The 11,929-nt window shown below is 37.9% G+C and overlaps 1 protein-coding gene and 1 long non-coding RNA gene across 4 annotated transcripts; one reads left to right on the top strand and one right to left on the bottom strand.

Annotated features, from left to right (window-relative positions):
* Positions 1–5,896: 5,896 nt before the first annotated feature.
* On the top strand, positions 5,897–10,558 carry LOC121791914. Of its 3 annotated transcripts, none has more exons than XM_042189730.1 (3): positions 5,897–5,919; positions 9,965–10,163; positions 10,266–10,558. In XM_042189730.1, the coding sequence occupies exons 2-3, from the start codon at positions 9,978–9,980 to the stop codon at positions 10,356–10,358; spliced, it is 279 nt and encodes a 92-aa protein (XP_042045664.1). In that variant the 5' UTR covers positions 5,897–5,919; positions 9,965–9,977; the 3' UTR covers positions 10,359–10,558. The 3 variants fall into 3 exon arrangements, with proteins under 3 accessions (XP_042045664.1, XP_042045662.1, XP_042045663.1); XM_042189728.1 differs by lacking the exon at positions 5,897–5,919 and adding an exon at positions 8,980–9,111; XM_042189729.1 differs by lacking the exon at positions 5,897–5,919 and adding an exon at positions 9,135–9,369.
* Positions 10,559–11,053: 495 nt separating this feature from the next.
* LOC121791915 lies at positions 11,054–11,642 on the bottom strand. Its single transcript, XR_006048764.1, has 2 exons — positions 11,408–11,642; positions 11,054–11,337 (listed from the first exon to the last, which is right to left on the bottom strand). It is a non-coding gene; the product is annotated as an uncharacterized LOC121791915 (long non-coding RNA).
* Between the last annotated feature and the right edge of the window lie 287 nt (positions 11,643–11,929).

The following is an 11,929-nucleotide window of genomic DNA, read 5'->3' as shown; positions in this document are numbered from 1 at the left end:
GTCTCATAATAGCATACGTATATATTAGTGGATCCCAATTGATAACGTACGTACTCAGTGACAGAGCCAGAAATATAAACAAGTCGGTGCTGAAATATAAAAATTTAGATATATATATTTTTAAATAATATCATTAGAATATTTAATTTTACTTATAACCTTTTTACAAAAGTTAAAGAGAACAACATTTTCTCAAGTCAAACTATACACCAAATTCTAAGACACTTTGAAGACAAAATTTTATATAATTATTCACCATAAAATTATACTCCTACTAAAGATTATAAATTTTAAAATATTACCATTTTCTCGTATGAAACTATATGGCCTAAACTCTTACTCTCATAAACAATTTTATAAAAAAATAGAGTAAACAAATGAAAAAATAAAGAGAACATCATCTAATATAGAGTAATTGTAACACCCCGAAAAAAAAAAGAAAAAAAAATCAAACTTCAAATTTAATTAAAGATTCTACAGAGATTTTCTTCCTCCGTGATATGCAAATAAATATCAAATAAATTCTATTTAATTCAATTTTTTGGAAAAAAGAAAAATTTGAAACTTCCCTCAATCCACGACTAAACAACCGTCCCTCCCCTCTCTTCCATAAATCTCTCTCCCTACTCCCTAAATCTCTCCCACATCCCAACCAAATTCTCTTCCTCTATAATATTTGCTGCACAATCCGTTTCTCCTATCTATGCAGCAAAACAAGAATAATTCTTTAATTTCCTACTCAAAGTAATCTTGCAAACTTCCTCTATGTTACACGTTTTTTTTAATCAACTCATTCGATCTTCTTCCCGGCAGAAATCGAGAACCAAATTGCAGAAATCGACAACCAAATTCGAGAGAGGGAGCTATCGATAATTCTCTCAAAATCCGTTGAAGGTATACTCCCTCCCAATTTCAAGTTTCAATCATCAATTTATGCTTAATCATAGCATCAACCGAACTAATCGCATAACTCAAGCATTTAACACAATTGAACTTTCCCACGGCAAAATCGAAATGCGAAAAGAACGTAATTTGAGTGCAAGAACTTATCTTTCGGGAATGTTCGAGTTGGTTTCGGGGCTGTTCGGAGGTGAATCGGGACTGTCCCATTTGAAGTTGAGGGCTGCGACCATGTTTTGGGGCTGCACGACCACCGACGGAGCAGCGGCTCTCGGCGGATACAGCAGCAGCCTGACCTGGCGGCGACAGCAGCAGCTCTTCCGGCGTCTGACGGAGGCAGTGGCTGGACGACGGCAACGGCGGATCGGCGGCAGAACCTCTTCACTGCGACGGCGACTCTGGCGAAACCGAGAAATCAGAAGCCGACGACTCCGGCGACTCCGACGAAATCAAGGAAGAAGCCGACGGGAATTTGGAATTTTCTTCAGTCGACCGAAGGAAGAGAGAGGGACTAAGAGAGAGAGATAGGCGTGGGGTATGGGAGTGAATTTTGGGCCTTTTTGTTTTTTTTTTGAAAAAAGAGATTGGGCCTTGGTTTTTCTTTAAAGGAATTGGGCCTCATAAATTTTGAATTGGAGAAATAAGGTGGATGGAGATATTAAGTTTTGGCTGATAATTAAATAAATCTTTGAGTTGATAATTAAATTAATTGTGAGCAATTGTTTAATTAATTATCGGAATAATTCTATGTACAAATAATTTACCCCAAGTTTCGAAATAAATGTAATTGCGAGGGGAAATACTTGCGATAATTCGGTTAAGCGCTTATATAATTTTGGGATTTTGGGATTTTAATTTAAGCGCTTATATAATTTTGGGATTTTAATTCGACATCGTGGTTGAAAATACGAGGAGCCAACGGAGAAATTTTGGGCATAAGCGACCGACCAGCGTCGCACGCGATGCCTTGGGCGGCCGCCGAATAATCAAAAATATCCGAAAACCGAGAAACGAGATAAAAGACTTTAATGAGGGTGCATGCATTCTAATTAGCAGTTTTCTCGCTCTGATTGTTGTGTTATTATTTTATTTAGATAAAGAGAATTGTTTTGTGATACTCTAATCCGGAAAGAGGAAATACTCAAGTGCGACACCTTTAAGCGAACAAGGTGGGCTTTCGAACTAAAGTGTTTTCAAGAGCTTTCAATTTAATATATCGGTTCGAGCATCATGTTATGTGTGATTGATTTATTTTATTTATTCCAATGATGAGAAGAGATGTGTGATCAAAGTGAAAGTGTTGTTGCGCATGTTATGTGGTGCTATGTGTTGATTTATTGAGTGATATTATACATTGCTTGGCTTTGTTGATGTGATGTGAAGATTGCTTATCTATATAGTGCAAAGATTTATGTACTATAGTTTATTCTTTAATATTTATATATTCTTTGTGTGATTTTAGGTTAGAAGTTAGAAAGTGATCTCTAAGTTTATCCAAAAATGAAGCAAGATCTGTTCAGATACCTTCCATCAGAAATCTTCATTGATATCCTACTGAGACTCTCTCTTGAAAATATTTCAACTTGCAAATGTGTCTGCAAACCATGGCTCAATCTTATTGAGAGCGATACTTTTCTCAAGTTCAATCTTTCTAAATTCTCCCCCGCCCTAGCCGTCTCCATTGTGGGGACAGATTCAAATTGGTTCAATGTTTTCAAATTGGAAGACGAGCATGAGCCCAAGCATAAGCACAAGAAGGATCCAATTATCAAGTTTAATTTCCCTCAAGCATCAACAATACAAGGTTCTGTCAACGGTTTGCTTCTTTTGAAAAATCCTTTTCGTAGTCATCTTTATGTATGTAACCCGACTACCCGTGAATTCGTCGAGCTCAGTGGGCGTCTTACTCGTCCTCGGGCAGATTGTTATGGATTTGGAGTGAGTAGAATAAGCGGACAACATAAGATTGTCTATTTTAACCCTAAGTATGACGGATGTCATGTATACACTCTTGAAGCGGGATCTTCGTGGAGATGCGTTGAAGTCACTTCACCCTCGTTTGATTGTTGCCACAACTCCAATGGTGCATTTGTTAGTGGTAATCTCCATTGGTTAGTTTCAAATCTATGGAGGGAGCCTCCTTATATTGTTGTTTTGATATTGAGACAGAATGTTTTAGCACATTCTCTGCGCCCGTCGAAAATTTAGAGAGAGGTTTGTATGCTTGGAAGGGAAAGTTGTATACTTTGGGGGGTCGCCTGTGCTTTTGTGATGATCACCCATTCGACCATGATGGTGTTTATGTGGTCTGGTTGTTGAATGAATACGAAACAATTGATAAATGTTGGTGCCAGGTACATTTTCGCATCATGCAAAAAGGACCTTATCATAATGATGCCTACCTTCAAGGTGTTTATGAGGGTCGATATTACCATCGCAAACGTCTTCAGCCTATCAAAATTTACAGAAATGGCGACTTGTTGATGTTATGTGAAAGGAAGTTTTTTCTATACTACTCCAAAAAGAGGAGTGCTTTGAAAACAATTGGTTTGTTTGGTAAGTGATGATGATGATGATATATTCCATTCATTCTCTTCACTCCAAGTTTTCTCTCACTTAAAAGAAACTTGGGAATGAAGAATGTGATCTCATTTTAGTTTGTATTTTTTTCTTTATCACTGGAACTTTAATTTACTAATTCTAACTGTTTTTAATTGAGTAAATTAAATTCATTAGAAAATGGTTTTTGCATTTTAGGTCATTGAATTCGAAAAAATCACCAAGTCTCTGGAAAATTACTAATCACATTTCAGGTCATTCTTAACTTTTTCTTTCCTATTTTTATCTTGAACTCTTAAAAGCATAATTGAAATAAATTTATTTGTATTTTCCGAATTCAAATTTAACATTTGAAATTTACATGTACTCCCTCCATCTCATAAAAATATGGGCAATTGATATGACACAGGAATTAAGGTAAAATTGGTAAAGTAAGAGAAATGAGTAGAATGATAGTCAAAATAGTGTTAGTGGATAGTGAGACTCAAATCATTAGTAGTGTTTAATGATGGTATAAGTTGTAAATAGATTGATGTATAATGGTAATAAAGTGGGATAACTTTCCAAAATGGAGTGCATATATTTTTGTGGGACAAACGAAAATGTAAAATGCACGTATTTTTATGGGAGAATACTATTTTTTCATAATTTGCGCATTAATTTTGCATGATTATAAAAAAGAATTCCAAATTTTCTAATCATATTCTAAATAAATTAATCATAGTTTTTTTCATAACAATTATGTATATCGCATATATCAAGCTAAACCCCCTCTAAATATTAACTACACGTTTATACATTCTTACAAGATAAACATAAAATATACGCACGGTAGATTCACTAATTACACCAATTATCAAGACCTCTTTTGTATTATTGATGAGAGATGGTCAATCTCCCAATCTAGCAAACCAATTATACAAATCCTTGATGAGTACAAGCAAGATACAGATAAGAACACTAACACTAGTCAGAATGATCGATTCAGACTCCAAACGATCAACGAAGTATCACCTGCACAACTCAAGTAAGATAATTAGTAATCAAAGACAAGATCCTTAGAGGATATGAAAAAATACGGTAGAGATTAAAGAAAACAAGGTTTGAAGGATATGTGGCTTAGGTCGCAATAACAACTGCACCGGGCTAAGAACCTCCTCAATCTCAACCAACCAAAAGTCACAAGGTGAACACCGCACTCTCAGAAACACAACCAGAACGCTCAAGACCACAAGAATCTCTCAAAACACATTGAAATGACCGAAGATTTCTCCTTCGGCTTAGAATGTAGAACACAACCGATCAACCAAGCGCCAAACTTCGTGAGACAACACAGGAGATGCCACTGTTAGAGAATCTCAGTTCAAATCTCACAAAAAAGAGAAACAACGATCCAAGAAAAAGATCAGAATCGATTTCAGAAGACAGAGAAGGCTCTAAAGAGACGGTGTAGCACCAATCCCTAATGGCATAGAGAGAGAAAGAGAGTGAATGATTGGAATAAGAAAGTGAGAGGGACGGTTTACTTAACCCTCACAGAACACGAACATAGCTTCAATCGGACGACTCTCATTCAGGATTCTCGTGGATTGCCACGAGGCGGCCATCGGCTCACCCCAGGTAAGTAATGGATTGATCCGGACTTGGGCCAACACCATGCATTTGGGCCAGACATGTTAATTCATATGACCGAGCCCAATAGGAATTAATTTGGAGCCCAATAGCAATAGGTCCACAAACTATATCCCACACACACTACTACCAAAGGTTTGATAAACTCAAGTATAAAGTCTAGTTTGGTAATATTCGAGTTTAAAGCCGAGTTTTAGGAACCGGGATTTTACCAAAATTGAAAAAAAAAGCTCCCAATTAGAAAATCTAAATTTGAGATTAATTTTATTTCAAAGTAATGGATATAATGTTTATTATAGTGAGATAATTAATTGGATTGGAAACCCACCGTCAATTGTTAGTCTTCTACTGATCTACTCTATAAAAGGGAATAGAAATCGGAAACCCAACGTCAAGATAAAAAAAACACATCGATCCTCATCAAGAAAAATCCCCACCATCACCAGCCATTAAGGAGTCGATCCTTTCTGCATGTACGCCAATGAAGAATCCGGTCGAAAAATCCTCTGATCAAGGAAGCGGTAGCATAGGGAATGCACAAGCCATGAACAAGACTTGGTCGACCAAGAAACGGCGTAGTGTATCTGCATCCACGATTAAGGAGTCGTTGCTGCCGATCAACAAACGGCAGTGAACTTGTATTCTTAACCAGATTACATTAAAAAGTACAATAAATGTTAGATTCTCTGGGCTCTGTTTCTTGTCGAGTTAAAGCTTCAAGAGCCTATCTGAGCACAAAATCTGGCTTGGTATTTGTATGCAGATGGTTATGTTGTGGTTCCTGAAAAGTTGCCAAACTATGTGGTGCCAGATTTGATGGGATTCAAGGTAAATAAGTCGATTTAAGGTTTATCCAAAATATAAAAAATGTGATTGCAACTCACATGTATGCTACTTTATAACCCACTAATCCTTTTAAGTTATGCTTAGTCTAATTTGAGGTGACTGTATTTGGTAACTTGTAATTTTATGAGCTACCTGCAAATGATGGGGCAAAGCTCTATCCATTCATATGTAAATTACCAGAACGAAGACTATTGTTTCCTGATAATCAGGTAGATTAATCCAGGTGATTTCATCGAGTAATTAGTTTAGTTGCCAAACTAGCAAGGTACATATACCTGTACGAAGTTATATACATTCAACATAGAAATAATTGAAAAGATAGTAAATTACATGTAGTATTGGTGAAATTAGGTTCTTGAAAATGATCGATTGATCGCACTTCAACTTTTAGTTGCCTGAACTATGTAGAACTAGAAAAAATAGTCAGCAAGCCATAAGGTCGTGTCTTCTTCGAATTTAAGCTCTGATATAGAAATGTATTCTTGTACTATATGCTAAAAATAGCTATCATGTTTGTGTTTGGTCTCATCATTTAGTTTGGTAATAGATGAGATTGAGGGCACCCCCAATGGGGCGCCCGGTGTCACGCTCTATGTGTGCCATCGTCCTCGGGCGGGGACGATGCCTCCATTGTGGGTGCTCGCCATAGGGCGCGCCCTATGCCCACGCCCTAAGCTTCGGGCGCGGAAGAAGAACGGACGATGACCTATCGTCCGCGCCATCGGGCACCATTGTGGGCTCGGCGGACGATGGGCGAGGACGATGGCACACGTTTTTTATTATTTTTTTAATCTTAAATTCGAAAATTTTGTATAAATACCCCTACCCTACATTCATTTGTAACATTTCATTTCACGATTCCACTCTCGAAACTCACATTTACTACGAAATGGATTCAAGTCTCAATAGTCCGATGTTTAGTGGTGATGCGCGTTGGCCGGGTACAGAACCCGACGAATATCGGTCGTTCGACGCCAACACGCAGTACGAATTCAGTACGGAATCGTACGGTTTGTCTGACATGGAACCGTCTCCAAACCGACTCGTCGCCCCCTCCCGCCGCCGAGGCCGCTGACGTCGACGCCACCCCATCCGCCGCTTCCGCCGCCGCCAAAAAGAAGCGGATCCGACACCGCACGACCAAGATGCCACCTCCGGCAATGAATGAAGAGTACGCGAACTACCAGCCGGATGAAACCCTCGTCTTGGCGAGGTGTTGGGTAGATATATCGGAGGACCCGATATTCGCGAACAACTAGAAGCAGCTCGCGTACTGGGAGCGAATCGCCGAGCGCTACAATGCGGCAAAGCCGCCGACCGCGTACAAGCGCCAACGGGAGCAGCTCCGCAAGCATTGGGATCAGGTGAAGAAGCAAGTCAACCTGTTCGCGGCGGAGTACGAGAAGTGCGCGAGGGAGCAGGGGAGCGGCGAGAGCTTGAGCGACGTGCGCGATAGAGCGTTGTTGTCGTACCAGCCCATGTACAACGACTTCAAGCATTTGGCCATCTGGACGCTCTTGAGGGACAAGCAGAAGTTCCAATGTGGGATTCTGCACACCGGTGCGCCAAAGAGGACGAAGACCACCGAAGCTGATGGTTACACGAGCAGCCAAAGCGGATGAAGAGAGTTCCGGCACACCGATGTCCTCCCGGCGTCCCTTAGGCGTCAAGGCTGCAAAGAACAAGGGGAAGGCGACGTCGACATCATCCTCGACCACCGCCACCCCATCGCCGATCCCGGTCCCGATCCCGACCCCGAGCCCGACGGCCGCCGCGTATGAGTCGTTGGCAACAATCTCGATGGCGAAGACCTTGTTGCAGACGCATAAGGCCCTCGCGAAGTGTACGGACCCCGCCCAAGTCGAATATCTCCGGGGGTTGATCGATGAGTTGCGCTGGAAGTTGGGAATTGCGTAGATTAGCCAACTTGAATCGTTTAACTTTTGTTTAATCAATACAGTCTTCGCCGGTTTTTAGCTACTCGTTGTGTTTTTTAATTAGTTTGCATTTTATATTTGAAAACATTTAAATTAATTAACTAAACAATAGTAAAACATATAGGGCGTGCCATAAGACGCGCCTTATGGCACCACACTGCAGGTGGGAGGGTAGGAGAAATTGTTGATGCGTGAAAAAAATCTTTTTATTGTATAAAATGTAAGTTTTCTTCCACCTTTAACATTTTATTTTCTTCCTTTGAAATTTTCTTTAATTTTATATTATCAAAATTCTGATACTAACAATTTTTTTGCATATTATATGTATCTAAATATAAATTCTGATGATTCTACAATTATAAAACACCAAAGAAAATTCTGATACTAACACATACAAGAAAATTATATATCAATATTCGAGTATTATCTTTCTATTGACCGTGAGTCCGTGACATTAAATTTTACGAGTATCCATACCTCAAAAATATTTTTAAATTATTTAATTATAATAAGTTGAATAATGAACTTTTCTTGCATGTCACAAAATTAAGTGATAATATTGAAAGTCAAATTATATTTATAAAATTTATAAAAAAAATATATAGTAAAGATATTTTTAAAAATATAACTATATGATAAGTTTATTAAAAATTTATACTCTTCGAGGTATTGAGGGTATTTTATCCGAAAAAATTTAGAAATAGTAAAAAAGTACTTCGGTTGATATTAGCTCGTTGTTGACGGGCCTCAAATGATATTTTTAAAGTTCACAGACCTAAAATGATATATTTGTTAAAGTTCATGGAAAAAAAATGTTCCATGTAAATAGTATTACTATGTTATATGAAATGTGGATCTCCTACTCCAACACTCCTACTCCAACTCTCCTACTCCAACACTCACAACACAATAAAATAATGTTATAAAATCCTCCAACACTCACAATAAAATAAAATAAAATAAAATAATGTTATAAAATCTCACACTCACTTATACTCCAACACTCACGATATAATAAAATAATATTATAAAACCACATATCACTTATATGTTTATAATATTATTTTATTTTATTGTGATTGTTGGAGCAGGAGATCCTTTTCGGTTATGAAGTACATTCACAAATTATACATTAAAAAAAAATCAATACTACTAGTTACAAAATGAATTTTCATTAATTAGATAGGCCAAGTTACTTCCATTTTCTCTGTCTCCGTCGAAATTCTCCATAATTCAGGTAAGTTTCATTGCTCTGTTCTAAATAGATAGACAAGAAAGGATTTAAATTGCAGTTTCTGAAATTGGAAAAGGGAATTTGCGATTGCTACAGTCTGTTGGAGATGGGTTCAGGGAATTTGGGGTAGCACTATTCAAAAACGCAAAAAAAAAAGACGATTTGGGATGGGTTTTGGTGTATGGTTGGAGGTATTTTCACTGCAAGATTGGGTTTTACTACTGTTTTAGGGTATGGTTGGGGATGCCCAGGAAAAAATTGGTATTGAAATTTATTTCTGAAATCCTCATCGTCTACAAGTATTTCTCTTTCTCATGTGATTTTATTTCAGTTCTTTGATTACATTCGTGATCAGTTCGATTTCGCGTTTTGTGTTGTTCAGTTTTTTCGATAGCTCCTGTTTGGAGTGTTTAATACCACTGGCATTTTATCGAGCAGCCTGAGTCCTAACGCAACTTAGGTCTTCCTTGTTTGAGATGTAGAATTTTTTTTAGAAGTTGCTTTTATTACATGGGCAAATTTGTTTATGTTGTGAGATAATTGGCACATCGCCATTCTATTTGTTTATGTTGGGCCATGAATGCGATTTCAAGCTCCTACTCTTGTGCTCGAACAGTTATCCATGTGGTGATTTAAGTATATAATCCAAAACAAAACAAGTTGGATAAATAATTTGGTCAATCATGGTTTTTGATACTTCCTACTAAAATTACTGAAATTCATCTTCTTATTTCATGAATGCTGATTATATTGTTAGTCATTCATTTCGTTTTTCCGCCGTATCTCTTATGTGTTCTGTTTTCGATGTATAAGCAATCTAAGAGATGCTGTCACTGCGGTACTGAATGTTATGTAGGTTATAACCTTCAATGGCAACTGGAAAGACTCCAAACGAGAACCCCTCATCCATAGCTTCTACGCCAGCTGCAGCTTCATGTCGGAAGAAGAAGAGTGAAAGTGCAACTTTCCTAGAGGATGTGAAAGACCACATTGATGAATTCATCCATGCTTCTATGGACGAACACAAGACTTGTTTCCAAAAGACAATCAAGAAGGTAGCTTAACGTCTTGGTCTAGTATTTAGATTCCGGGACTTTTGGTTTCTCTTCTTGTTATATACTACTAATATATATTTGACACTCTTGATGGTCTTTTAGATGTTCGGGATGTCAAAAGCTGTTGCAGAGAAGAACTCTGAGGCCAAGGAAATTGAAAGTTCTTTGCCTCTTCGAACGACTGTTGCTGAGTAAGGTGTATTCTGCCCTGCCTTGACATGAACTTAATAGATACTAGTATATTTAGTTGTTGTCACCAGTTTTAGATATGTGGAGTAAGTCATCTTTGAGACTGTTACTTGGAACTTGGAAGTTATTAACTTGATGTGAATCTTGTACTACTTGGCAACCTTGGGCCCAGACAATTCAACAATATTCACAACATCTTGTCAGTATTTTTTCCATTTGTTTGCAATACATAATCTGGCTGCCTTTGAAATCCTACAGACAAAACTCCAGTAGAAGGGAGGGGATTAGAAGTTCCATGCCAAAGTGTAGTCTTTCTACTGGTTCCGTGTGTAGCATTCTAATTTCTAAGTCCTCCTACTATGCTTTCACTCACGACCGGTATAGTGAGCACCACTGATGATTCATAGAGAATCCACATTAGTAGAAAATAGAAATACTCAACCATTGCTGCCTTGCCTCCCTTCAATATTTTTGACATCATAGTTATTTTGAATCAGGTGTATAAGTAATCATCCGAACCTAATCATATTATTATAAGCTCAATACTTGGGTCATTTGCAATTGTTAGGGCCAAAAATAATTATGTTCAGTTAACACTACTGTAATACTCCTATGTATTACTCTCTATAACATCCGGCCTCTCTGTTCTCTTTCTCTTACATGGAATGAATTACCACATAAACAGGAAAGTAGAAGATATCTAGAGCAACCAAATTCAAATGTAGAATTTCCCATCTCATAAGATTCATATTGAAAAGCAACAATAGAAGAAAAACTGAAGCCTAGAACATAGTAACTAACTTATGCAGCTTTTGCAGTACTGGGTAGGGAAATGCAGGGATAAAACTCAGTTTTAACAACACCTCCTCCACGGTTGTTGCTTCCATGGCCCGAAGCCTCTCTAGTAATCATCTCATGTAACTGCAAAAACTCTTGAAATTTCTTCCTTTTCACGCTCTCCCTCCTCCTTTCATGATCCTCCAACCTGAAACATGTCAGCCAACAACATTATACAAACCACTCCTTGCTTTCTTGAGAGAGAGAGAGAGACATACTCTTGGGAGAAAGGAAGAGGACGAGGAATCCCAGTTAGACAGATTGGAAGGCCACAACTGCTCGAGACTGATAGCATTTCTTTTGTTTTTGTTGAGTCTTTGTTGGGAGAGAACGCTGTGGATATGGAGGCAGATTAAGTTTGGGATTTGACCAAGGGAGGGATGCATATAAAGAGTGATAGAACTGGGGTTGGTGCTGCTGCTTTGATCGTAATAAAGAAGGTCGCATTCGGAAAAAGACACTTAAAGCATTCAGGGGACATAATAATAATAATTGACCGGTCAGATAGAAGAAGAAGATATTACTGTCTTAAATTTTTTAATTAAAAAGGTTGGATTAGGGTGGATAAAGATGTGATTATTAGTCAGATCTTTTTCAAACACGAATTCGAACTACAGATGTAGCTTGGGATCCGAGAGAGAAAAATAAATAAAAAAATAGAGTCAAATGGGCAATTTGTAAAATAAAGTTAATTCTGACCGCTAACTATATAATATGTCCATGCATACTCAAATTACCCT

Source organism: Salvia splendens, unplaced genomic scaffold (genome assembly GCF_004379255.2).
Source record: "Salvia splendens isolate huo1 unplaced genomic scaffold, SspV2 ctg965, whole genome shotgun sequence".
Taxonomy (NCBI): domain Eukaryota; kingdom Viridiplantae; phylum Streptophyta; class Magnoliopsida; order Lamiales; family Lamiaceae; genus Salvia; species Salvia splendens.
The sequence above is the reverse complement of the archived record's forward strand: the minus strand, read 5'-3'. Positions and strand labels throughout refer to the sequence as shown.